This window comes from Cydia fagiglandana, chromosome 27 (assembly GCF_963556715.1).
Source record: "Cydia fagiglandana chromosome 27, ilCydFagi1.1, whole genome shotgun sequence".
NCBI classification, from domain to species: Eukaryota; Metazoa; Arthropoda; class Insecta; order Lepidoptera; family Tortricidae; genus Cydia; species Cydia fagiglandana.
In genome coordinates, this window is record NC_085958.1 from 6,106,933 (window position 1) to 6,133,335 (window position 26,403).

At 39.5% G+C, this 26,403-nt stretch overlaps 1 protein-coding gene across 1 annotated transcript in view; it reads right to left on the reverse strand.

Moving 5' to 3' along the window:
* The window catches only part of LOC134677776 (mucin-19-like), a 77,042-nt gene that overhangs the window by 19,787 nt on the left and 30,852 nt on the right, over window positions 1-26,403 (reverse strand). The window contains exons 3-9 of the mRNA XM_063536204.1: window positions 10,457-11,537; window positions 10,212-10,342; window positions 9,422-9,506; window positions 9,061-9,196; window positions 8,463-8,662; window positions 7,958-8,181; window positions 7,289-7,768 (exon numbers count right to left, since the gene is read on the reverse strand). Coding sequence (XP_063392274.1) covers window positions 7,289-7,768; window positions 7,958-8,181; window positions 8,463-8,662; window positions 9,061-9,196; window positions 9,422-9,506; window positions 10,212-10,342; window positions 10,457-11,537 — 2,337 coding nt within the window. The remainder of the gene's footprint in view (window positions 1-7,288; window positions 7,769-7,957; window positions 8,182-8,462; window positions 8,663-9,060; window positions 9,197-9,421; window positions 9,507-10,211; window positions 10,343-10,456; window positions 11,538-26,403) is intronic.

The following is a 26,403-nucleotide window of genomic DNA, read 5'->3' on the forward strand; positions in this document are numbered from 1 at the left end:
TATTGTGATATGGGGGAGGGGGGAGACACAAACTTTGTGACGTCACTTTAACTTCATCAGTAACCGAAAATTTATTTAAATTATTTTATTCGCTGTACATTTAAATAACAAGTTTTTAAAACGATAATCGTTTTTATTCGTTTATGTTTCATTCCTAAGCAGTTTTGGGTTATAAAATTACTAATATTTATATCGTCAAAAATATTTTGATAAAATATTAATAATACTTAGGTACTTACTTAATTCGATTTGGCGATTTCGTAGAAAAAATGTGACGTCACACTAGGGAGGAGGGGTTTGCCAAATGTAACCAAGTGTGACAAGGAGGGGGGAGGGGTCCTAGAAATTCGTGTGACGTAATTAATGGATGCCCCCTTGTAAGATTGCACAAGATCAGAAGAATCGATCGTGAGCTATAATTTATTTGTTATTCAATTTGCATTTTTAATTAGCTGATAGGCGTCACATGATTAAGATGTTTGCCAACTGTTTGTATATCTCTTTTTTTGTTATTATTATTAGGTGAGGACAAAGATTTATTACTTGTGTAAGATGTGTTATTCTAATAGCGTTATTAAAAACCGGGCAAGTGCGAGTCGGACTCGCGCACGAAGGGTTCCGTACCATAATGCAAAAAAAAAAACAAAAAAAAAAACGGTACTGACCACTCCCGACGTTGCTTAACTTTGGTCAAAAATCACGTTTGTTGTATGGGAGCCCCATTTAAATCTTTATTTTATTCTGTTTTTAGTATTTGTTGTTATAGCGGCAATAGAAATACATCATCTGTGAAAATTTTACCTGTCTAGCTATTACGGTTCGTGAGATACAGCCTGGTGACAGACGGACTAACGGACGGACGGACGGACGGACAGCAAAGTCTTAGTAATAGGGTCCCGTTTTACCCTTTGGGTACGGAATCCTAATAAACGTTTGTCAACTTTAGCAAGCCGTTGACAATCGATTGCTCCTATCATATGACATTTGTGTTTTTAGGGTTCCGTACCCAAAGAGTAAAACGCGACCCTATTACTAAGACTCTGCTGTCCGTCCGTCCGTCCGTCTGTCATCAGGCTGTATCTCACGAACCGTGATAGCTAGACAGTTGAAATTTTCACAGATGATGTATTTCTGTTGCCGCTATAACAACAAATACTAAGAACAGAATAAAATATAGATTTAAGTGGGGCTCCCATATAACAAACGTGATTTTTGACCGAAGTTAAGCAACGTCGGGCGGGGTTAGTACCTACTTGGATGGGCGACCGTTTTTTTTTTGCCTTTTTTTGCATTATGGTACGACGGAACCCTTCGTGCGCGAGTCCGAGTCGCACTTGCCCGGTTTTTTAGAAAACCGGTCAAGTGCGAGGCGGATTCGCGCACGAAGGGTTCCGTACCATTACACAAAACACGGCAAAATATTCACGTTTGTTGTATGAAAACTTAATTATTTATTATATTCTGTTTGTTATAGCGGCAACAAAAATACATCATCTGTAAAAATTTCAACTGCCTAGCTATCACGGTTCATGAGATACAGCCTGGTGACAGACAGACGGACAGAGTCTCGTGCGCGAGTCCGACTCGCACTTGACCGGTTTTATCTTTGGTTGAGACATCGATCTTTTTGTTTCTGAAGCAAATTTAGTCGTGACGGCTATAAATTATTAGGTAATATGCATAACGGTTAGACAACCATATATCACTTTTAAAACCTTCTATTAACGGATGCAACAACAAAAATTTATTACATTAAAACAATCATAAGTACATAGGCAAAGGGTTAGGTAATACAGTCAGCAGCAGAAGTCGCTATACACTCCAGGTGCTCAAAGAGAGGTAAACGTTTAAACTGTCAAAAAGTTGTTGACTGTCATGGTAGTATTTACTTGTGAGCGCTCAACATGTCACAAATATCTTAACAGTTTCTATTCATTAATTTCTACACTTACAACAAATCATTGATACCTTAGCTGTCAAATAACCACTGGTATCTAAGCGGTCAACGTGTCAAATATATCTGAACAATATGGAAAAATAGACGTTTAAAGCATACATGTATGGTCGTATATTGAATGAATAATAGCTATGCTAATTTCAGGTAAAGCGTTTTGACAATCATCGAAAGCAGTACAGTCTTGTCATCACATACATCTATCTCACGTTTTGCCCTTCAACCATTGACAGAGGCCTGTCAGTTAGCTTACTGAAAACTATTTCTTTTTAACCGACTTCCATTTCATAGAAGGAGGAGGTTCTGTATTCGGTTGTGGCTATTTTTTTTATTTTTTTTTTCTATGTACGTTCACCGATTACTCCGACATCCGTAGTCCGATTTGAGTAATTCTTTTTTTGTTTGAAAGGAGCTACCTCCGAGTTGGTCCCATTTTAATTTGGTTCTGTTCTGATGATGGGATCCATGAGGAATTGAGGGAACTCCTCAATTTTTAAAGGCACATGCATGGTGATTTGGGTGTTTTCTTAAGCTACTCGAGCATTTTCTCCCGAAAACCACCACTTTGATGAAGTAGACCTGATGATGATGATTGTTTTGATGATAATGATGATGATTTTTTAAATGTAATATGTTCAGCGATTACTCCGGCACCTGTGATCCGATTTGAGTAATTCTTTTTTTGTTTGGAAGGAGTTCCCTCCAAGGTGTCTCCGTATTATTTTTGGTTCTGGTCTGATGATGGAATCTATGAGGAATTGAGGGAACTCCTCAGTTTTTAAAGGCACATGCATGGTGATTTGGGTGTTTTCTTAAGCTACTCGAGCATTTTCTCCCGAAAACCACCACTTTGATGAAGTAGACCTGATGATGATGATTGTTTTGATGATAATGATGATGATTTTTTAAATGTAATATGTTCAGCGATTACTCCGGCACCTGTGATCCGATTTGAGTAATTCTTTTTTTGTTTGGAAGGAGTTCCCTCCAAGGTGTCTCCGTATTATTTTTGGTTCTGGTCTGATGATGGAATCCATGAGGAATTGAGGGAACTCCTCAGTTTTTAAAGGCACGTGTAAAGTGATTTCGGTGTTTTCTAAAGTAACTCGAGCATTTGCTGCCGAAAACCGCCAATTTGATGTAGTGCAAGTGTAGCCCTACCACGAGTTTGACATTGACATATTCGCTAAGTTAGCGACGCTAACGTCTTTGTAACTTACTTTTTATGCATCTCGCTCGCACTAATATGCCAGTACGAGCGAGATGCAAAGAAAGTAAGTTACACACACGCTAGCGAATAAATCAATGTCAAATTCTTGGTAAGCTGGTAAGGCTACTGATCGGGGGTTAGGGTTAGGAGTTAAGGGGTCGGGGATTAAGGGGTCGGGGAATGGCGGTTGAAGGGCTGCTGGTTCAGGGTCGAGGGGTTCATGGATCAGGGGTTGATGCGCTGTGAGGTAGAGTGATCGGGGGGTTGAGGGATTGGGTTAGTGACGGGGCGGAGGATGGATTTAGTGTAGTGACAGGAATTATAATTTCCCAGACGGACTCGAGAAAATTCCTGATTACATATTTATTAAAGTAGGTACCCGCATTTAATTTTAATCATGATGTTGTTTTTAATTCATGCTTCCTGCTCTTAACAATGCATTAAAACTAAAAATTGAAAAATAAAAACTTTTTACAAAAAAAAAGAAAACCGACTTCAAAAAGGATGAAATAAAATATTATCCTTTTTAAGTCTATGCGTTACCAACTGATATGTTTGAAGTCGGTGCCAAGCCAAGTAGTAACAATACCCGTCAAAAATAATCAGCTTTATGACTATAAATCCCATTAGAACTGTACTAATAACTATTGTAAATGTGTAAGTAATTCTGTCTGCCTCTTTGTCGCCTTTTCATGGCTAAACAACTGAACCTCTTTAGGTGAAATTTGGCAAGAACGTAAATTCCTTGAATTGTTTTACATTTTGAAATGTAGTCCTCTGAATAAGGAACGGGAAATAACTCAGTCCCAATCCCACGCTTGCGTGCCGACAAACATGGTACGGACTGTGCCAAGAAGGTTTGATCGTGTGTTCTGAGGTGTGTTCTTAGTACAGTCGACGTCAAAGATATGTTTACACTTTTGCACCTTACTCCTTTGTAATAAGACGAAAAGTGTACCTAAACATATTTTTAACGTCGACTGTACCTACAGAAAGTACGTTCATTGTCGTCGTGTAAGGCAATCCAACGTCGTGTAACGTACATCCTTATCGAATCGCACCAAAATCATGGTATGCTTCAAAAGTTGGCTTGGCACCGACTTCAAACATATCAGTTGGTAACGCATAGACTTAAAAAGGATAATATTTTATTTCATCCTTTTTGAAGTCGGTTTTCTTTTTTTTTGTAAAAAGTTTTTATATTGAATAGAATCATCAAAACGAATGAGTGACACATAGCGAAAGCTAACTGAAGCCGAATTTAGAGCCAATTGTCAAGGCACGTTGTGGTCTTGTGACTAAGGCGTTTGCTTTTCAAAGCAGAGACCGCGGGTTCAAATCTCAGTCGGACGCACCTAGAGATTACAGCCTTTTTTTGGGTTTCATTTCTATTATTAATTTGTAGTTTTATATTAATTTCGCATAAGTTTATATGTTTTTTGAAGATATGTCACATGTAGAGTATGTACGACTTTCTAACAGGACGTTGTAGGTTTGAACCCGCAGTAAGCGTTTCTTAGATTACTCCTGTGCGGAATGCCATTTGATGTTTACTGCTAGGTTATACTGGTTATACTAACAATAAGTTCAAAGATATACAGTATGTTGATACATACTGTATATCTTTGAACTTATTGTTAGTACGAACGTTAGTTTGAACGAAAGGCCAAGAAAGAGACCCATTAATGTTTACAACTTTTACTATGGGACCAACCCCGAAAACGCGGAAAAATACTTGGAAGTTTCATACATTTTGCTGGTCTGATGTTGAAATTTTCTATGGGAGAGTAATTTTTTTCCGGGGTTTCGGGGTTGGTCCCATAGTAAAAGTTGCTCAGTATGACCTAAACATTAATGGGTCTCTTTCTTGGCCTTTCGTTCTGATACATACTGTATATAACTCCGTATACTCTATCCTCTCTGCTAAGTTGTAAAAACAAAATTCGTCATTCCTATGGTCAACAGTTAGCATATTACGTAGGTGTATATGCATGGCAGTGATGGTTTTAACGGGTAGCCTCTATTACAAAGCCATAAGGTTTACATGTCAGATTGGGACAGAGAACGTGTTAAGTTTCAATTCTATTATTTTCTCCTTCGTTCTTTGTTCGATTCGGAGCATCGTATTTTAGTACTATATAGTATATTTTAGTACAATAAGCGGGCTAAATGAATATATTAACATATAATATGCTCTACGATTTGGAAGAACGGCCGCCTATGACAGTTAAAATAAAAACCCTATCATTCTCGTAAAACCTACTTATTTATTGTCTAAGTTTGACACTTGACGATAAAATACTTCTTTAAGAAAGGAGGTGTCAATTCGTAGCTGCTACAGTATTTTTTTAAAAGTTAAACAGATAAAATGTTGATGCTTAGTTACCATTGAAATAACAACTGCTTAGCAACTGGTGGCACCCTGGCTGCTGACGTACGTGATTGGCAGTGCGTGTAGGTTAGTGACAGCAGCTTGAATTTGACTGCTTAGTTACCACTGAGTTTCTAACCGTTATTGTCATTGTGATTAAATAAGGGTGTATGTGTTAAAGAAAAACTCAGAAGTTAAGATATATGTGACGAACTGAAAGCCTATGCTAAAATGACAACTTAGATGTCCTTATTTTTGTGACGATTGAAGTGTATATGTTTTCTTGGACACCTTACCCGCTCAGGTATATCTGATGCTGACTGTACATATGTGGGTAGGGTAGAAAAGTGGTTTCACTGCTTTAAGAAATTTAAATGGAATATAATTCATCTTTTAAACGGTCCAATATATTATAGTTATGTATATTACAACATAGCGTATTATTTTTGGCGGTTTGAAGAATGTATAATAAGGGATCATCCATTAATTACGTCACACGAATTTCTAGGTTTTTTGACCCCTCCCCCCCTCCTTCTCACACTTGGTCACATTTGGCAAACCCCTCCCCCCTAGTGTGACTTCACATTTTTTCTGCGAAATCGTCAAATCGAATTAAGTAAGTACCTAAGTATTATTAATATTTTATCAAAATATTTTTGACGTTATAAATATTAGTAATTGTATAACCCAAAACTGCTTAGGGAAGAAAATTAAACGAATAAAAACAATTATCGTTTTAAAAACGTGTTATTTTAATGTACCTACAGCGAATAAAATAATTTAAATAAATTTTCGGTTACTGATGAAGTTAGAGTGACGTCACAAAGTTTGTGTCTCCCCCCTCCCCCATGTCACAATATGTCACATTTTCTTGACCCCCCTCCCTCCCCCTAAACGTGTGATGTAATTAATGGATGACCCCTAATATATTTGAGCTTTTCTTTTATTTTTTGCCATTTTTATATATTGTGACCTTTTTTGCCACTTTTGTGTTATTTCTAGTCAGAATCGCGAGCCCTTTTCATCCTTACAGGAGATAAAAAGTGTCCTAAAATTTCCTTACATTTTTCAACCTTTCCTTTTTGTTACCGCCATATAAAGTACTTGGGGAAATGGTAACACAATAGGGATAAATACTCTGGAACATTTTTTTATTCCATTACGACCGAGAGAGCTCGTAGAAATAACACAAAAGTGGCAAAAAAGGCCAAAATATATAAAAATGGCAAAAAAAGAAACGCTCATTTGCAAGTAAGTAGCACACAATTTTTTGGTGTCTATGCTATAGAATAACAGAATGCTTAAAAGATGACTCACGCTAGACCGGGCCGGGGCCAGGCCGGATCTTCCGACGCTTTGTTTTCTATGGAAATCACCACATGATCACCGATCATTCGACATAGAAAATGACAAGTCGGATGCCTCGGCCCGGACACAGCTAGGCCTAACGATGTTGATGATGATGATGTGAGTGTATAAGGGTGGATCAACTATTTCTTGTTCTTATTCTGTCCCATCAGCCAGGAGACAATAGTAGCATAGTTTGTTAGAAGAACTGCTGTACCATGTTCTACAAACGTGCTTAGGTAGTAGGTGTCCCATAATGGAAAGGCCTTATAACTACCAACAAATTCAAGTTTGGTTCATTTATATACGAAAAAACTAGTGTCTTAGGAGTGACCCAGGAGACCGTAACCATGGCAACTAGTGAAAAGAAAAAGTTGATTCACCCATAAACAAAAGGATCACTTACATTAAACAGTCCGCACTGTCCTCCCGCGCTGTACCGACTCAAGAACACTCTAGAAGCCGAGTCTGAGTACTCATTCTCCACATTAAATCCGCCACCTTGGCTCACGGAGAACCCGGAGCCTTGGCGGACACCTTGGCCGAATCCTTGGCTGACACCTTGGCCGAATCCTTGGCTGACTGCTTGGCCCGAACCTTGGCTGACACCTTGGCCGAATCCTTGGCTGACACCTTGGCCCGAACCTTGGCTGACACCTTGGCCGAATCCTTGGCTGACACCCTGGCCCGAACCTTGGCTGACACTTTGGCCAAATCCTTGGGTGACACTTTGGCCGAATCCTTGACTAACTCCTTGGCCGAATCCTTGGCTGACGGCTTGACCTTGGCCGGTGATGACGGCTTGACCTTGGCCGGTGGTCACGGCGTTGCCGCGATTGGTCTGTTGGCTTTGGGCGATGCTTTGGTCTCTTGAGTTAAAAGCGGCCTGCGGGCAAAATAATTTTTGATGTATTTGTCATGATGTGGGCGACGCGACTTTAATACGGTTTGTGCTAAATGGCACTTGCATTGTTTGGTAACAGAAATTGTGAAATTGATGATCTTCATACTCCGAATTTAGAAATGCAAATGACCATTTGTTTAATACGAAAAATATTTAAATAAATAAATCTACCTGTTCTTGTACAGACACTTGTGACCCGAAGCCGACCTGTCCTCTGCCGCCCTGACCGAAGGCGCCTTGACCTTGCTGGACGATTTGTCCTTGGCCAGTGGATACACCTAGACCTTGGCCTTGCTTTACGACTTGACCTTGGCCAGTGGTCACAGCTTGACCTTGACCGCGCTGGGTTTGAGCGAATGAGGTGCTGCTGAACTGCGACTGAGTGTTGAATTGACCTGAGACAACAACACCGTTTTGATTTAAGATTCAAGACAATAATTAATAATACTCATATAAATATTGTATTGCTGTCTGTTTGAAAAAAAATCGTAATGGAAGACCTGGAAGTGTGAAATTTAAAACATAATGTCTAATCAAGTATTACAGATGTAGATAAGAAGCAACTAGTGAAACTAAAAAACTGTACTCAAGCCGAGGTTTGGATTTAGGCCACTAGTTTACAATCTATAAATATACCTACTAATAATCAGTATTAATAAAATTTATAAACACTCACCAGCTGATCCCTGACCTCCAACACCAATCTGTCCCTGACCGCCGAACCCGATTTGACCTTGACCGACCTGACCGGTCTGACCTTGGCCGCGGACCTCGTATTGACCTTGGCCGCCCTTCACGTACGACGTTTGAGTGACGGAGGGGAATCCTGGGGTCACTTGGTTGGGCCCGAAGGTAGGAGTTGGTTTGGTTGTTGACCTGTTGAAATAAAATATTGGTTATAGCTGCCGGCTAGACTCAGACCAAGCTAAGTTGGCAGCGATTTTGACAATGGTGCAAGTGTTATTTTAAACGTCGAACTCCTATGGAATTATGAAGTTAACACTTGAACCGTGTAGGCTATCAAAATTGCTGCCAAGTTATAGCTTGGTCTGACTTTACTTCGTTCGAGTCTAGAAGTTGTTAAGACTGCCGTCATACCTAAAGTATTGTCTAAACTTATTGAGTACTGAGATATTAACAATGTGGGGGGAGGTCGCAACTTTCTCCCCATGTCAAAGGATTAAAAAAAACATTAAGTAGGTAGTCATCCTTTTCTAGTCCACCGATACTGATCTACATTTGAATTTCTGTTTCAAGTGTCACTAAAGTCTTACCTGAAGTTGTTCAGAAGGGTAGAACCAGTGACAGGGGGCCTGGCTGTGACGGCTGGTCTGCCGATGCTGGGTGACCCTCTGCTGTCTGGAGTGTATTTGCCGTCATTTCCACCGAACGTGTTGGGTACCCATTTGCCTGTACAGGTTATAAGAAACAGTTATCAAAGGAACAATTGTGGCAACTGTTTATAATGAATATTTTACGAAGTATTTAAACGCCCAGCTAGAGGATCCACTCGGTTTATCCAAACAAGAAACGTAAACTTACGGAGATAAGGTCACTGTGGCTAAGCCCGGCGTCCTTTTGGACGGTCTTCTCCACATTGACCTAACTATTTTTTTTGAATAAGGGGTAACTCACCAAGTTGGTTGACTGGCCAGGGATCGGTGTAGAAGGGATCGCGACAGCACTTGCCAACGCGTCCAGTCTCAAGATCCTTGCAATCCTGTTGAAGGGAAAAATAGGAATATAAATTTTATGTAACCCAGAAGAAGCGCCGACGTGGCAGGCCTAGACGGAGATGGCGGGACGACTTAGACGCCTTCATCAGTATAACTGGCCGGAAAAAACACTACAACGGGAGTTATGGAAATCAAGGGGAGAGGCCTTTGCCCAGCAGTGGGACACTATAACAGGCTAATAAAAAAAAACCCAAGTAACAACTTCAGTTCTATAGCAGTCGACAAAACGTGTCTCAAATACCACCTTACTGGTTCTATAAAAGGCCTATAAAGATCGTATAACGTCGATTTGGCGCAGTTATGTCTCCATTCAGTGGCAGTAGAGAACTCGTGTAGTGTCAGTCGTGACATTTAAGGTCTATAAAATAGATGTCATGGTGACTCTTGGGCCAATTTGTTGACATGTAGAGCATGGGAGCCTTTAGGGTTGGGTCATGGGTGGGGGTTGGGGCTCGAGTGAAATAAAGACGATAAAAAAAGACGTCTCTTGTGAAAATAATTTGACTATGTTCAGCGCTCAGCACCTGAGTCAATATGACGATGGTTGTGAGTCTTACCGTAAGTAGGACTCTGTAGGCCTCCTGGTCTCTAGTCAGGGCAACAGTGGTGTTGGAGATGACGCCCTCGGCTGTGCAGTACTCGATGGGGGTACACTTGAGAGGCGCACATTTGACAAGTATGAGACTCACCGTAAGTGGGACTCTGTAGGCCTCCTGGTCTCTAGTCAGGGCAACAGTGGTATTGGAGATGACACCCTCGGCTGTGCAGTACTCGATGGGGGTACACTTGAGAGCCGCGGCGCAGCCCGATGGCACTTCACCTGAGAAGAGGAAGATTATAAAAAACTAGCCGACAATTTATTCATGATAGTTACTTTTCACATTAAGTTTGTGAGATTAGGTTATAAAAATGATGATGATGAATCGATACTTACTAGGAGGAGCAGGCACAGGAGTTCTCGTAGGTCCAGGCCTCAAAGTGTCCAAGATGAGCTGGCCTTCATTGTAAGTCGGTGGACTTGGCAGCCTTGTCTCTGTGTTGAAGCTAGGCTCGCCAATGGGAGGCAGGTATCCAGGGGCAGCCGTCGACGGGGTGGGGGGAAGGAACGTCGGCCGGGGGGTAGTGGGGCGAGGGGTGACGAACGGAGTAGGGAAAGCGGTGGAAGACACCACGTTGGAGCCCTGGTTGGTATTGTCAGGGGGCAGGTAAGGAATGCCAGGCTTAAGCCCGCTTCCAGGTCTGAAGCTTCCAGTATTCTCGCTTCCTGATGAGAAGGAGTCAGTTTCGACGAAGTTGGATTGACTAGTTTGCTTGTAAACGACTTCGTTTCCTCCGAAGCGGCCAGCGGTGGTCGGAGCGACTGTAGATCCTACACCAAATCCGGCTCCGAATTTGGTTCCAGAGCTTCCAAATCCTGTTCCTCTGGTTGTTGATCCGAAAGTAGACGAAGTGGATTCGACAGCCTTGTTTACTGATCCGGATCCAAAGGCACCTTGGGCACCAAAACCTTGCGTTCCTTGTCCGAAGCTTGAGGCAGTCGAGCCACGGTTAGCGTTGAAGGTCGAAGAGCCGGCTCCAAACCCGGCCTGTCCGGTGGTTCCACTGGCGCCAGCGTTGAATGTAGATCCCGAGCCTCGGCTGCCGAAGGCTCCTGATTGGCTAGAGCCGAACGCGCTTTGTCCTGACTGGCTGGAACCGAACGCACTTTGTCCTGTTTGGCTGGAACCAAACGCACTTTGTCCTGTCTGGCCTGCGCCAAAAGCGCTCTGTCCTGTCTGGCCAGCGCCGAAAGCGCTCTGTCCTGATTGGCTGCTACCAGCAGCTGCGCCGAAACCGTTGCTTCCTGATTGACTAGATGACACGAACAGCCCTCCTTGACGGTTGGCATTGGCGGAGCTGCTGCCACTATAGGTGCCTGCTCCGACTCCGAGGGACCCTTGGAGATCGCTGGCCCCAGCGAGGGTCGAGATTTCGATGCGGCAGCAAATTTCGGTCCTCGTGTTGCAGTATTGTTTCTGTAACAATGAGACATGACGTTTAACATTTTTTTGCAATATTTAAGTCACAATTCCTTGTCATGACTTTATTAAAAAAATGTATAATTATGTAATATCAAAGAAAGCGACAATCGATACTCAAAATATGATTGGATGGGTCTAGCGACTATTTTTCTAAGAGATCCGTTTTAAAAAATATCGTAAAATTTATACCTATTGTAACTATGAAAAAAGATCCCGAGCTATTATGTATTATGTTTATGGATCTTTGTTTATAGTAGCGACTATGCAACCCTACATTAAGCATGCCCCGACATGCTCTTGGCCAGTTTTTATTACACTAGTATGTATTTGTAATTAAATGGAAATTGAATAAATGGTTTTATCTTATGATTATTACTATTATGATAATCAGGAGCCCATAAAATTATTATTACAAAACCTCGTTTGACGTAATCATTAATAATGATAATTTATAATGATCATTACTGTCAGTTTATTAATAATCGTCAGTAAAGACAAATTGAATGCATAATAGGCTTGTTACATAGTTTGGAAATGCGTATGAGAGACATATAGATAAGAAAGACTGTCAACATGTTTTTTGACATTGAAGATATTGAATTGAATTGAATTGAACATGTCAAGTTGCGTACCTCATTGAATATGGCAAAGCCAAGCGTACATAGTTCAAAAACCGGCCAAGTGCGAGTCAGACTCGCGTTCAACGGTTCCGTACATTAAGTCCGACTCACGCTTGTCAACTGCACATTTCTAATAGGATTTCCTGTCATCTATAGGTAAAGAAATATTTTGTGTATCTTTTTTAGTCCCAGTACTTTCGGAGATAAAGGGGGGGCGGAATGGTAATTTTTTGGCTTTTTTCTTAAATAACTTCTAACCTATTTACTTTAAACTATTTAAAAGAATATGTTTGAAATTCTCCAAATGAGCTCTTTCATTTGACATTTAACATTTGACATTTAACAGTCTGAAAATCTTTATTTTTTATCTTTCTCATTTATCCCCCAAAAGTGGCCCCCATGTTTAAAATTCATTTATTTACGTTACATGTCCGTCTTTGGGTCACTAATTCATATATAAGTACCAAATTTCAACTTAATTGGTCCAGTAGTTTCCGAGAAAATAGGCTGTGACAGACAGACAGACAGACAGACGCACGAGTGATCCTATAAGGGTTCCGTTTTTTCCTTTCGAGGTACGGAACCCTAAAAACTCTCGCAGCTAGTGAGGATCTTTAGTTTCCATGGCTAGACCCACACTAACTAACAAACCAACATAATACTGACGTTGACTGAAGTAGCATGACAAATACAAATGTTTCCGAGAAAATACGAAAGAAAACAATTATGCACTACATCTGTATGTGACGTCCCACGGCAAAAGGTACCTTATGGCGGTTGGCGCTTGTGCTATTATTAACGCCGCTCCAATATTACTGTGGCGCTTTGCGACATAAGCGCCAGCTGCCATAAGGTACAAAGGTACCTTATGCTGTAGAACGTCACATATATTTTTGTGTACCTACTTTGTTACTTGATAACAAGCAAAAATCCGTGCACTTTAAATTATTTCCATGACGCGTTCAAAAACCGCAAACTATTACCAGCATAAAAATAAACTGTTTTGTTAGAGCGAATTTATTATGCGTGAAAATTTTGTTATTGTAAAATTATAACATCAATACCGATTTTATAATTGCATTCAAATTTCGAACAACTGATAAACAAAGCAATTCGATTTGACCTCTATTCTAGAAGAGATCGTTTTATTCGAAATGAAGTGTCATTTGTAAACAATTTTGACCACAGACAAAGTCTATGATTTTGTTCATCACACAAATAAATGCCCTTACCGGGATTCGAACCTAGGACCATCGGCTTCACAGGCAGGGTCACTAGGTCACTAATAGTCACTACCCACTAGGTCAGACCGGTCGTCTGTTTTTGAATTAAACCTTGTACAGTATGACTATCATAATACATTTTTGACATCCGGGACAAAAATCACCCAGTACTTACAACTTGAGAAATTCCCCTACTATGTTGCAATAAAATTTTGTAATTTTCGCCTTAGGGTCCATTTTTGCAATCGCCCTAGGGCGCAAGATGCCTTTCTGACAGCTATTCTCGTCAAAAGAAATGATATAAAGGTCAAATTGCGATATAATGTTGCGGCCAGGGGTCACGGATGACACACGACTGTTTTTACTGTACACTCGCGTACAAAAGAGACATTTTATTGATGAGATACATACATACATACATACATACATCACTGGTTCAGTGACCCAAAAAAGATCTTCGCCTCTGACCTCTGACACAAGAGAGCGCCACTCTGCTGCCCTATTCTGCGCCACTTCGCGCCAGTTGGGTATTCTGAGGGCGGACAGGTCTTTTTGATGAGATACGACTCAGAAATGTTTCAATTAATACCTACAATATCTGTGAGACCGAGCTTTGTAAAATTCATTGCCCCCCAAAATCCTCATATAGCAAATTTCACCGAAACTGTTTAATACGACAACGGTTTCACTCACTTGAATTTTTTAGTCGCTATTGGCGACATGTTTCAAGTCAAGTCAAGTGTTGTGTCAATGTCAAGTGAGTGAAACCGTTGTCGTATAAACAATTTTAAAATATGTCTCACGAAAGTTTAATATTGTTCACCGAAACTAGTCGTAATATCAACTGGCTTATTTGAGCGTAGATTTTGTTTTTTTTTTTCATTCACCGAAAAGCAATTTTTTATTTGCTGCACAATATATATTTACAATATTTACTTAGGTTCTTCATCAATCAATGAAACCTAACTTTACTTTTATCAGAGATATATATAACTCCGTATAAGATAAATAAAGTCTAAGAAAAAAACGTGCCTCGGAAATCAAGAAAAAGGCATTCTCGAATAGATGGCGCCATTACCTTTGGCCTATTCTCGGCTAGATGGCGTTGACACCCTTTGATATTTAACAATTTTAACACATATTAGTGAAAGAACATGGGTCAGTATGGAACAATAAAAAATAAAAATAATTTATCCGTAAACATATTTTGATTAATTTATACATTTTCAATTTTATTTTAAGTTTTAATCGTGTATCGATAGATGGCAGTAAATGTACCGTGACTACAAAATTTACTTTGGCAATAGCCCTCTATACTATCTATTCTCTTTGCTTTTATTTAAATACCTAAAGATACAGACTATTATAGAGGTCTGTATAAGCAGTTGTGTGCGCGAGTGTAGGTACCAGCGCGTGCGCACCGATGAGTGATGATGAATGTTTGTGCAATGGTTCGATGTATTGCCACTCTATCGCACTTGTAAATTTGTCCGTAAGTGTGACAGGGAGGCAACACTTCGAAAGCGGTTCGATTCCCGGCAGGTACAGGTGTACGGGCCGATTGATGTTCTTAAAGAACGAACTTAAAGTACTACTTAAAGTAAAGTAAGTACCTACTTAAAGTAAGTAAAGTAAGTACTTAAAGACGGAACCGTGCGCGTTGGAGGGTCTGCCATCTTGTGGCTTGAATCGGAAACATATGTGGCGGTACGTTTCCTTGTGCATAGTACGTTCTGCCATCTTGTGGGCTACATCGAAAGCATAAACAACACATTTATGCCTAGCGCCTAAAATCTGACGGCTCCTATGCTGCCCCCTATAGTTCATGCACGGGGCCTATCTTAACCTATAGCCGCCCAGAGACCTATAAAAAGGTCTGCTGTTCCATTCTAATTTGAACTTTGTGTTAACAAAATAAAATTTCATTTTGCTTGGCAAGATTTGACGTATGGGCGACTAGTTTAAGACGACTGGTTAAAGTTCAAGCATATCCAAATGAAGTAACTACAAGCGATCTTCGATAACTTATCGGAGATCAAAGTTTAAACTCAACAACGGCATAAACAATGCAAATGGCCGGATAAATCAGACAGACAGACAGACATGGCCGATTCGGGACAAAAGTCACATGTGGCTAGGGTTGCCATACGTCCGGATTTGTCCGGACATGTCCGGATTTTCGACCCTTTGTCCGGATTGCAGCCGGACTTGACAAGTGTCCGGATTTTTAGGAATGACCTTTTAAAAATAAAATGCGCACCCGGGGAGTACGGGATCGGGCGAAGGGAAAGGCAAAAGTAGATCCACGATACAGTACACCACAGAGAGCAGCGCGCCGCCGGGACGTCGTTCAAGCTATGCCAAATCTCTGCTACAAGAAATGTCCAGATTTTTAGGGTGATGTCCGGATTTTTAGTTCTTCCGTATGACAACGCTACATGTGGCAAGTTAGTATAAACAGTAACACTGTTCATCGGTGGACCTTATGCCTTTTGTAATAAGGTTTACGAACTGTCAGATAAAAGTGTGGGCGATGGTACGACCGGCGGGTTCGTACCGACTTTAAAGGTTAAACGGGGTCTTTTGAGGACTTATTTTGTGATAAATGGCCATACTGCCGTATTCGAACTTCAAGATATTCACAAGAGACGACACGTTCTAGATCCATTCTATAGTCGCACCAATTAAAGTCTGCAGCGGATTTGATAGCCCACGCAGTGTAAGTGTTATTTATACGTCATAATTTCCTAGAACTTTAGACGTTTAAAATGACACTTGCACTGCGTGGGCTATCAAAATCGCTGCAGACTTTTTACGGTCTAACTTTAGATACGTTATAATTTAGATATCAACTAGTTCTCTATTGCAGCGCAATTCGGGCAACTAATGTCACTTTTACGTTAGATAGAGTATCTATTAGATATGAATTAGATCTCTAAGTCATATCCTGTGGAAATCGTTCAAGAGTATCAGCAAGCAGAGCAGAGCGCAAATTTGACAGGTTAGATCTTTAACATATTGTTATCGTATCTTGGTGATGTCTAATGCTCTCATGAACCGTGATAGCTAAACATTTGAAATTTTCACAGATGATGTATTTCTGTTGCCGCTATAACAACAAATACTAAAAACAGAATAAAATATATATTTGAGTGGGGCTCCCATACAACAAACGTGATTTTTTGCCGTTTTTGCATAATGGTGCGGAACCTTACGTGCGCGAGTCCGACTCACACTTGGCCGGTTTTTATTTTAAATTTGCCGCCTTTTTCTCCTGAAAGCGTGTCATCAGAAACATAAAAACATTTAAGATGTTGGCCGACATCTGATGTAATGACATTTGAAATTAATGATCTCCAGTTTGATTTAAAAATGTGACGTCTGATAAGAGATTGATTTATTTACGTGATGATGTTTTAAAATATGATTTAAAATGTTTTGGTAAAGGTAAAGGTCACATGTAATGGAGTTATTCGTTAAGAAGTGTCATAGGGACCGTGCGCGTTGGAGGGTGTGCCATCTTGTGGCCCGAGTCGGAAGCCTAAACGACACATTTACGCCTCGCGCCAAAAATCTGATGGCTCCTATGCTGCCCCCTATAGCACAGAATAAATAATAGTACTAGGTACAGAAGACTCACTCTATAACAAAACGCGTCTGTCACGATCAGCACAGATATGGCCGCTAGGTGGCGACAGCGCCACGCGCGGCTTATGGCAAACCCCAAAATTGGGGTCGAACGGATGGACTTTTAGCTACCTGTAGCAAAGCGACGAAATCGCGGAGTGAGCCATGCCTGCCTATAGGTAGTTCATCCACGGGGCCTATCGGCTGAATATTATATTTGCTTTGACTGTGGCGCCGCCCTGGCGTGTATGGAACATGTCAAATATATGACAGTTGACAGCTGTCAAATAATAAATATGAGGATGTCCCATGGAAGTTAGAGTTATAGTCTGAATCTTAAGGTAATATTTAAATAAAAGTAAACAAACAATTTGTAAATTTTCGGGTAGTTATAACATTTGTTGGTTAACCAACCAAATACAAAACCGCCTGGATCAGTCACTGAACGACCTGACTTTAACCTACATTATTTGATCGTGTAATATTTTCATCTACCCTCTTAATGGCTGGCTTAACTGGCTTAAGGGGCCATTTGAGGGTAGATTTTGATTACTTTTATTTAAATACCTAAAAATACAGATTATAGACCAAGATAACTTTGCAACGATTTTGATAGCACACGCAGTGCAAGTGTTATTTTAAACGCCAAACTTGTATGAAATTATGACGTATGAATAACACTTGCACTGCGTCTTCTTCCTCGCGTTATCCCGGCATTTCGCCATGGCTCATGAGAGCCTGGGGTCCGCTTGACAACTAATCCCATGATTTGACGTAGGCACTAGTTAGTTATTACGAAAGCGACTGCCATCTGACCTTCCAATCCATAGGGCCTTATTGGGATTAGTCCAGTTCCCTCACGATGTTTTGACTGAAAAGCGACTGGAAAATATCAAATGATATTTCGTACATAAGTTCCGAAAAACTCATTGGTACGAGCCGGGGTTCGAACCCGCGACCTCCAGATTGCAAGTCGCAAGCTCTCACCGCTAGGCCACCAGCGCTTCCTCTGCACTTACACTTGCACTGCGTATGCTATCAATGAAATCGTTGCAGACTTTTCTTGGTCTAACTCTATAAACTTTTGTGAACATTACAAAACCGTCTCTGTCATAATTATTGACAAAAATATCGTTTGTTTTCATGACACAGTTCTAATGTCGCAACCTTACATAAGTGTGAGCAGAGCAAAATAGCAAATACATCGTAATACGCTTAAAAATTGGTGCGATTTTTAATTACGTAAAACCAATATGAGGCAGTATACAGATACATTTCATAGGAAAAGGGACCTTATTGTCGATGGCGCTTACGCCGCACAGCGTCGCGCGGCATTGTATTTATGTCGGAGCATCGTTAATAATGGCGTAAGCGCCATCGACAATAAGGTCCCTTTTCATAACGTCATATGTGGGCGAATATGGCCAATAGATGCGAAATATTGACTCACTTGTGTGCTCATCAGCGATTAAGGGGTCGTAGGATCAAATAATGTGTGATTTCCAATAATATCTGTGAGGAAAGTGGACTAATCCGTACAAGGCCTAGTTTCTATTTTTAGCTACAAAGCCTATTGGCAATATTAAAATATTTTATTGCCGTTAGTTATCAGTTAAAAAGTTTATTAGTAAGGTTTTACTACTTTTCTGTCAAAACTGTCGAAAAAGGTTTAAAGGTGGCCACTGACGAGCCTTCCAACAGTCCAAATAGCGTGGCTGCAATCCAAAATCGGTCCGTGAATGTCATAAGCGTACAATGTTTAATATTAGGACGCCGTCCATTTGGATGCATCCATTGCAACGGCATCCATTTGGAAGGCTCGTCAGTGGCCTGCTTAACATGAAGTTATTCTTACATTCACAATATTGTAATTTTTTTTTGTGAAAATAATATGACCTGACACAAAATCATCGGCTACTACGTACGTACGTAATAATCAGTATGTGATAATGGTAAAGAGAGGCGCATGTCTATTCCTATATTCTGTCAAAAACCGACGTTGCTCTATAGGAATAGGGGGCGTGCATGAACTATAGAGGGGGCAGCAGGGGGGGGGGGGGAACTTAGGAGCTGTCAGATTTTTGGCGCGGGGAGTAAATGTGACGTTTATGCTTCCGATGTAGCCCACAAGGTGGCAGAACCTACTATGCACAAGGAAACGTACCGACGAGAACGTGTATTGGCAAGCATGTGCACATATGTTTCCGATTCAGGCCACAAGATGGCAGACCCTCCCACGCGCACGGTCCTTATTGTCCCCATATCACGCTAAATTGTCCAGTGGTCCGATTACAAACATTATGTATAATGTTATAACTTGTCCTTTCGTCATGTGTAACTTGTCAATTATTTCTGTTAATTCGATAAGTGTTTCCACATAAGCTATTGTTATTAATTGTACATAATGACCACTGCGACAACCGTGCGAACTCAGTTTGTATATCGCAGATCCCTTGTTCATAGAGTTATACCAAGAAAAGTCTGCAGCGATTTTGATAGCCCACGCAGTGCAAGTGTTATTCATAAGTAAGTCATAATTTCATAGAAGTTTGACGTTGAAAATGACACTTGCACTGCGTGGGCTATCAAAATCGCTGTAGACTTTTCTTGGTTTATCTAACTCTAGTCTGACACTGTTTGATCTTTTGTTATAAGAACCTTATACTTCTTGCGCGTTAAGATGTTTCTAATGAAAGCTATCGGGCTATGTAAAAACGCGGATCATACGTTTTACACTCCATCCAAAAAAATACAGTTATAGTTCGTTTTTCTTAGCATTAGTAATAAGGTAAACAATCTCGATGTGTCTTTTAATTGAAAAACACATTTTAAAAATAATTTACGGCAGATATGTAACAATTATGAATCTAATACGATTATTTATATTCTTCTGCTTTCATAAGTAATAGTTATTGATTTTTAAAAAGCGTTTTTTCGATAAAAAGACATGCCAAGATCGCTTACCTTCTTTCAAGTTCTTTCTAATGCTAAAAAAAAACGAACTATAGGTATATGTCCCCTGACCATGAATTATTTTTATTGGTTAAAAATTGTTTATAAAATTGTTTTTATTTTGTACTCATTGGCGTCAGTCAAAACATACATGTATTAAAATTTATTAAAACAAACACGCCAAAAATTCTACGGTGCCATCTTATATAGTAGTGTTGTAAGTAATAGATATAATATAATGCCGTTTATGCCCTTAAGCGGATAAGACATATTTTTAATACACCATGTATACAGAACCAGCAAAAAAACCGGAAATAACCGGTACAATTACATGTTAATATAGAACGGTTGAAAAAATAAATAAAAACAATGGACAATGAACAATGATTCTCACGAGGAAAAACTAACATTATTAGTCTGACATCTGCCTTTTTACTGAGAAGCTTCCACGGATCTGGTCCGATCTAGGGCTAGTTATAAGACCTGATGCCTAAGAGCGAAGTGACAATAGCACAGAAGATATAATAGTACCTACTACCGTACAGAAAGGACACTTAATACAAACCCGAAGTTTGACAGCGATTCAGGGTCGAATCATGCTATCCCTTTCTAATATATGCCACTATTCCTTTCGGCTATTTAGGGTTGTTAAAATTCAAGTGATTATCTTATCTGTGGTCGTGCAGGCACAAGGAAGTCAAGTGGTGCCAACCCTAATAATTGCTCGGAGCAATGCTAAGCCGAACGGGGCCGAGTTCGACCGAAGTGAGGAGTGTCTCCCCACTGACAATAGTTATAGAAACGCCAACAAAATTAAAGTCACATATCTAATATATGTACCTATACAGGATGATTTCGTTATCTGTGACCAAACTCTGAGGGGTGAGTATGTAGGTCATCCATTTGTCTCCATAGTAAAAGTTGTTCAGTAGGTATGACCAACATATTCATCTCTCGGAGTTCGGTCAGAGTTACACTCTCATTTTAAAACGACATCCTAAAAGAATATGAAACTTTATTATTATTTTTTTATTTATTTAGTTATTTATTATACTAGAAGTTACAACTTTATTGTTACATACAATGCTCCACAAAACTACATTTAGTTTGACTGTGGAGTCTCAGTATACTATAATACTATACTTAATTAAATTTAAAAATTAGAATAGGTTTACATTCGTAGTTGAAATAGGTAGGTATATCATGAATACACTATAGGGTAACACATCCCCTATAGAGTATTCAGGAGATACCTTTTTAGACTGATTTTAAATCTATTTATTTTGGGCTCTTTTACTATATCCGTGGGCAAAGTGTTCAGTAAATAGGGTAAATGTTTCTTTAGTGTCCTATCGCCATAATAATTATACACCCTAGGTACTTCATATTTGCCCTATTATTTAACTTGGCATTATACATTTACCTATTTAGTTGCGATAATTGTAATACGAAGGCAAGAAGAAGTTTTACATATAAAACACACACATTTATCTCCTTTCGGAGCGATTATTTCCGAAAATATTTAACTTTATTAAAAATTGTTTTGGAGACCCTAATGGTTTAAAATATAGGTATATCTAATGACACCTAACGCCATAAGGGTTAAAGCAAAAGAAAAATCCCGCTTTAAGTGTAAAAGAAGTAACCCTACATTTATATTCTAGTTATTTTATATAATCACGCCAAATTGCAGCTTTCTAGCACTAGCGGTCAATAAGCTAAGCCTCGGAGAGAGAAATGGACAATTGGACATGGCGCAACTATAAGGGTTCCTAGTTGAATACGGAACCCTATAAAGAATCCTGTTAGTGTCTTCATAGTCATGTGTGTTTTATCATCTTGTTGGTATGCATCCGGGTTCCCGTTTTGGACTGCGTCAATTAAAAACGAACAGGATATATGTAGTTACCAAGTATTTAAAGTATTTATGTGTTCAAAAAGCAATTAACTTGGCGTACATATAAAATGAATGAGTGTACTACACGCGATAAGGAAAAGTGAATGAATATAGCTGATAAATATATTTATAAACCAGGCTGTATCTCATGAACCGTAATAGCTTGTGACAGTCGAAATTTTCACAGATGATGTAATTTTGTTGCCGCTATAACAATACTAAAAAGTACGAAACCCTCGGTGGGCGAGTCCGAATCGCACTTGTCCGGTTTTTTAATAATTTGGTACCGATAGCAAGTTGGACCGCCAACTGGGACTGAAGCTCTTGTTCATAGGTTTTTTATAGGCACCTAGGCACAAAAAAAATTAAGTGGCCAGTTTTTAACATTGTTGTTTATCTTGAAATGGGGTCCCTTTGTTTGACATAGGTAATTGAAAGACATAATGTTATTAAATGATTTTCCGATTATCATTATTTCTATAACTGAAACCGTTAACTTTTCAAGATTTTTGTAAGGTTATCCTATAGATAGGTTAGGTTGTTTTATGGCAATCCTGAAAAGTTACGCGTTTCCGATAAAAAAAAAAGATGACTTTTATGACTAACGAAAATGAGGGCAAAAACTACATTATGACTTATAATTTTATGGGAAACCATAGAGACCCTCTTGAAATGCATAGGTCATAATTTCTTAAACTAACTTTGCTAGCACCGTGTGACATATAACTTTTATGAAACTACCGTATCCCTTTGGTATTTAGCTACATGTGACAAGTCCATTTTGTAAGAGGTCAGGGGTCGCTGTCGCAACCCGTGTTACTAAAAGGACGCAGGGATAGTCGGCAGAGAAGGTTTGCAACCTCTGAACATACATGGTGGCCTAGAAATATGTTGTCAACAAAAAAAAATAGGAATAATTTTGTTACTTACAAGTGTTTTACCAAGTTTTTAAAAATTGACAACGTACTTTTAGGCCATCCTGTATATAGGTATAAGTTTCTTGGGACCCTAGTAAATTTACAAGTATTTGTTAAGCAGGCCACTGACGAGCCTTCCAAATGGATGCCGTTACAATGGATTCATCCAAATGGACGGCATCCTAATATTAAACATTGTACATTTTTGACATTCACGGACCGATTTTGGATTGCAGCCACGCTATTTGGACTGTTGGAAGGCTCGTCAGTGGCCACCTTTATGGTAATAATAAAGCTATGAGTTGCTAAATTGTATGTAAAACTTCAACATAATACATACAGTTTTGTTTTTTATTTCGGAATAAATTTTAATGGTTGCTAGCGAGATGTGATACTTATAAGATTGTAAACGTTTATGTTTAGTGTTTTAAGAAGTTAGTGTTTTACATATTAAGACAATCTGCCTGATTCGAACTTTTAGATACGTCAAATGTTACTCCTTGATACGATATGGATTAGATATGTCAGTGTCAAAAGTGAGGTTTCATCAAACAAAAACATCAGTTTCATCACTGACATATCTAATCCATATCGTATCTAGGCGTAATATTTGACGTATGTGTCTATTGTTCTAAATTTAAAAATATGCAATCAAAGATCAATATTATCTACGCAAACATATTGACATTTAATAACGTAATTGGGTACTTTCCTCTACTTAAAATAAATTATTTCACACCGTGCACGACATAAAGCACCAGATCATTATTAAAAAACATAGCAGTTATTTTTAAACACAATTTCTATTTAATAGGTCATATAGAAGTATTAAAAGTAGGTGAGTTGACTGTGACGTCACTACACACGTTTTCATATAAATTCTATATTAGCAAATCATTTTGACAGTTCTAAAAAAGAAGCTGATTTGACTAGTAGGAATGTTTTTACCAACGGTACATAAACGTCAAAATCTTTACGCCCGTGCCAACATATTGCAAATTCACAGCATGCCGCACCGTCATTTACATGATGATGTTTACATTGCAACTAACTATGCTATTCACAAAACATGTTGTCTCGACTGCCATAAGATAAATGTACTGGTGCTCGACGCGGTCCCATACATGTAATCTTGAAAGTTACTCCCTCCTCCATGAATCGTATTCCATAGCTGAGGGTCGTGACCTCTATAAATTACTTTTCGAACGATTGCTTTCCACGTGTTTCGGTCTTCGGCAAAGTTAAGTGATTGTCAAAAGAGGTGACAGCAAGGTGTCATCTATTGGGCATGGACATATAGCATGTCGAGCACTAATACGTTTACCTTACTGGGACAGTAAGGTAAACGGACTTTATATTAGTGCCACATGCATTATATTAGTACACGATACAAATGCGAAAAATAGGGAATTCGTTGCGAATTACCTTTTTGCACGTGTATCGTACAAAGTTTAACACTACATATAAATAGCCCTTTAAACTTTTGACATACGCGCCAAAAGTGCTATTTTACGTACTAGTGCGGGAAAATAGGACCATATGTACTGTAAAAAATATTAGTACCTGGGAGACATGTAAAATCTCAAAAATGCGTGTTTTCCCAGAGATAAGACCTAGATCGATTTTTCCCCGAAAACCCCCATATACCAAATTTCAAAGAAATCGTTAGTCGTTTCCGAGATCCCCTAAATATGTATATATATATGTATAAATAAATAAATAGGTATGCAAGAATTGCTCGTTTAAAGGTATGGGTCAAACAGAAAACTGTGTTAGAACTATTGTATGATAAAATCATTACTTACATGCCCACAAGCTGTTAACTATTGCCCACAGGAGAGCAAACTAGTGTGTTCGCGCGAATTGTACATTTTTATCTCCTGTGGGCAATAGTTAACAGCTTGTGGGCATGTAAGTAATAATTTTATCATAGTTCTCTAAATAAAAGGAGGACCTTTTCACGTGGATATGGGTTAAATAAGAAAATTAACCTTTATAGCCCTTAACTCTTGTGTATGTCTACAGGAAAGACGTAACACAGTTTTCTGTTTGACCCGTATAAGATATACTGATTCGCAGCGCAGCAGATGATATGTTTTGTAAAACTTGAGAATAACACTAAGTGAGTGACTAGCACTGTGCCAACATGACTTGGGATTTACTGTTTACTAACTTTTACATAACGAAATAATTATTTTTATATTTAGCGGAATATAACAGTAATATCATTTTAATATTTAACCAAACGTGCGCGACTCGCAATGCACAATGAATGATAGCACAGAATAAATAATAGTACTAGGTACAGAAGACTCACTCTCTAACAAAACGCATCTGTTACGATCTGCACAGAGATCAGCACTAGGTGGCGTCAGCGCCACGCGCGGCTTATGGCTTTCCCCAAAATTGGGGTGGAACGGATGTACTTTTAGCTACCTGTAGCAAAGCGACGAAATCGCTGAGTGAGCCACGCCTGATGATAGCTAGTTTTATTTAACCCTATTTGCTGTTGCCGTAGGGCTGTCTTTTCAACCCTTAGCCGAAAAAATGCTGGTATCATGCATTTTGCTTGGGACGACATTTTTTTTACGATTTCGCAATAACAGTCCAGTAAGACTACACGGTGGCTAAAAAATAACTGCATTCCTGTTGCCAGGGCGGTTTTGGGATTATACTGAATAACTTTTACTATAGGACCCCGAAATTGCGAAAAAAAATTAACCCTCCCATAGAAAATGGACCAGCCAAAATGTATGCAACAGCCTTTATTTTCGCGACTACGGGGTTGGTCCCATAGTAAAAGTTGCTCAGTATAATCCCAACACCTCCCTGGCAAAGGGAATGCAGTTATTTTTTAGCCACCCTGTATGTACCTATACCTTTCATAGAATATGTCAGGGACCCACCGATTAACAGTCCGCCGGACGGTATCGGCCTGTCAGTTGTTCAGAACTATCAAAATTTTGTTCTAATTGACAGGCCGATACCGTCTGGTGGCAGCGGCGGATTTGCCCTAAGGCACAGTAGGCCCGGGCCTAGGGCGGCAAGATATTTAGGGGCAGCAAATTGTGCCAAAAAATTCGCTGATAGTAACAAGAAATAACTCAATATGTAGTCAATATTATGGGTGCCTTGAAAGGGGCCGCACCAGGGCCTGGGCCTAGGGTAGCAAAGACTGCAAATCCGCCACTGTCCGGTGGACTGTTAATCAGTGGGCCCTTTAAGGGATGAGATACAGTATATAAAATACATATTCATAACGAAGCTTTTATGTATGACTCAGTTACATATAAATTAAATCTAACTACCGTCATTATAGTAATGTAGACGTAAAAGGATGCGCCCATGATGTCACGGCGCCTGCGGGCCCATTTTAGACTCTGGTCAAAGTGGTCAAGGCATACTGGTACAGTTACTATTGTATGGGATTATCTTTAAGACGAAACAGGAGCTGAGTTTTAAATATTTTAGGTAAATATACGCGTCTCGCTAACGGAAGCGGCTCCTAAAAGTAGTGCGATAGGACAAGGAAAAAATCCTGCGTTAATAATCTCAAAAATCGAGGTTTCGTACTCGACTGTTTCCTCCTCAAAAACTTAACCAATCGTAACCAAATTTGGAAAT